The following is a 2,518-nucleotide window of genomic DNA, read 5'->3' on the forward strand; positions in this document are numbered from 1 at the left end:
ACTCATTACGAGGACATTTGGACTGTTAAAAACGCCTTGTTAAATATATGAGAGTGCAAGTCAACAAGAAAAGAATTTAAAGAGATGGGGCGGGTAGAAATTTTGTATCAAGTCCCTGGTATCTTTATTTTTTAGCTTTAAACAATGTGAAAAATGTTCAGATAATTACTTTTTTCAATTTCCCCCCTGTGCAGTGTGATCCCGACAGCAGACCGCAATGGCTACCAGCTCGATAAAAGAGAAGCACGAGGGTTTGAACTGTCCAATGTGTCTTGATGTAATAAGGAACGCTACCATCCTTAGCTGTGGCCATTCCTTCTGCAGGTGTTGTTTAAAAGCATATGACAAGCAGCACAAGGACCTGAATCACATTGTCTGCCCAGTCTGCAGGAAGTCGACCAAACTGGATCAAGAACGGGTAGCAGGATTGACACCAAACTTCTTAGCCAAAGGTCTAGAAGATATCCTCAACATGGGCATCATATCACAAAGTCAGGATGAAGATCTATCAGCAAAATTCTGTCCATTGCATAGTCATGTCTATAAAGACATTTACTGTCAGCCCTGTAATGATTTCATCTGTCTTACATGTTATATCGACAGCCATCAAGGTCACAAGATTAAGAAACAGGAGGAGTTAGAAAAGGAGTTAAAGACCAAGAGAGATGCTTTGCTTGAGAAGAGTACAACGAGAAAAACAAACATTGAAAAGTGTTTGACCAAAGCTGCCCTTCAAAGAGATGTCATGAATTCCTATTTGACTGGTTTGGAGAAGGAAGTCAAAGATGCCTTTGCCATCAAGGTTGTAACTCTCCAGCAAAATGAGGAAGATTTACTAGAGAAGATAGAAAGCATCAGGAAAGATTTGGACAAGCAGTTGGAGAGTTGTATTTGTCGATACAGAGAAGTAATTGGTAGGATCAGTAATTCTGTCCAACTATTAAACAACCATGCAAGTAAGTCTTTAGATCATGATATGATAAAAGCAGACCAGCTGAGATGCGCAGATCTAGAGGATTCGCTAAAGGAGGCCACTGACGAAGAGTCTACACCACTTGTGGAAGAGATAAAAAGGAATGTACAGTTTTGTCCGGCTGGGGATGAGCTTCTTGCCCTAGGTTGTATAGATGTTGGAGACAACGACTTGGAGAGTAGTAGTAGTGAAAATACACCAGAACATACTGGGGTTTCTGAAGAAGCGGGAGTGCTTCCAGCTAGCAGTCTGGAAACCGGGAATGCCGCAAATCATGTGAAGACTAATAGTAGAAGGCAAAGGAAAAACAGGGGAAGAAGAAAGCAGCAAGCTGGCAGTGAAGCAGTATTGAATAATTCAATGAGTATTGTAAAAACAATGGCTTTCCCTTTGTATGAAAGACGCTTGTTCGGGCTCGCAGCTCTGTCGGAGGATGCAGTGGTTATAGGATACGGCGAGGATCGGAAAGGTTGTGACCGCTTTACTCTGTCAGGAGTTAAGAGTCCATACCTTGGGAGTGAGGTGGGCGAAGTCTATGATGTTGCTTTCCTTTCAGGTGGCAGGACGGTTATATCAAATGAAGGAGGTAAATTCTTTGTATACAACACCGTCAGCGGAAGCAGTAGAGGTATGAGGTACGCTTGCAAGCCATCTGGAGGATTCGTCCGGGTGTGCACTGATCAGCATGACAACATCTACGCCGTAAATATTAATCCAGAGATCTGCGTCTTCGATGGTAGCAATCCTAACCCACAGAGAGTGGTCCCCACTGGGAATATCCTACCGCAGCAGATCTGCGTTACCAGGACTGGCATAATGATCACCAGTACCGGCAACATCACGCCTAGCACGGTCACTGTCTTTGACCGGGAAGGTCGCGTAGGCACTTCCATCGTAGCAACCCATGATCATGAGTATATGTATGCTACGGTAGATAGCCTTGATAGAGTTCTGGTGGCTAAGGTGGAGGATCGGTCAGATATGATGAGACTAACAAGGTACAAGCTGCTAGGAATCGAACTCGTTGAGGAGGTGAATTTCCAACAACTCAGAATGCCTTCGCCGATACAAAGCAATTTGTTTTGGACAATACAGTTGAGTTCTATGTTCTACATTGTCAGTCTTACACCCACCATGGTTGCTGTAGCTACCCTACACCATCTCATGTTCATACAGCTAGGGATGTAAGGAGGGAAGAGTTGGGTCATTCCATCCTGGGCCCTGTTTCATAAAACTTGTTATCAATAACAAGTTACAATACATGTTATAAACTACTGATGTCCTTGCATCATTGGCTAAGAGCAAAGTTGTCTCATCATATTTTTTTTTACATATGTAATTAATAAGAAGTTTCATGGAACCGAGCCTGGGTTAGGTTGCCTGAAATATCATAATGTATTTTGACAACAATAACCGGCTTGATCCATAACTGGTGAACTGCAGTTTTCTTTTAATTTCACAGTGTGTAAATTGCATGCACGCAACATAGGTCTTACAAGTAGTCTCTGAGCTCTGTGCTATTTATAAGATACAGAAATGGGCAGC

At 42.7% G+C, this 2,518-nt stretch overlaps 1 protein-coding gene across 1 annotated transcript; it reads left to right on the forward strand.

Annotated features, from left to right (window-relative positions):
* The first annotated feature begins 217 nt into the window (after window positions 1-217).
* Window positions 218-2,161, forward strand: LOC115927582 (E3 ubiquitin-protein ligase TRIM56-like). Its single transcript, XM_030993650.1, has one exon. It carries the CDS (start codon window positions 218-220, stop codon window positions 2,159-2,161), a length of 1,944 nt encoding a protein of 647 aa, XP_030849510.1.
* The last annotated feature ends 357 nt before the right edge of the window (window positions 2,162-2,518 follow it).

Source organism: Strongylocentrotus purpuratus, unplaced genomic scaffold, assembly GCF_000002235.5.
Source record: "Strongylocentrotus purpuratus isolate Spur 01 unplaced genomic scaffold, Spur_5.0 spur5_scaffold_20, whole genome shotgun sequence".
NCBI classification, from domain to species: domain Eukaryota; kingdom Metazoa; phylum Echinodermata; class Echinoidea; order Camarodonta; family Strongylocentrotidae; genus Strongylocentrotus; species Strongylocentrotus purpuratus.

Excerpts from the sequence above, each read along its gene's own strand:
- LOC115927582 (XM_030993650.1), top strand. The coding sequence starts at position 218 with ATGGCTACCAGCTCGATAAAAGAGAAGCACGAGGGTTTGAACTGTCCA.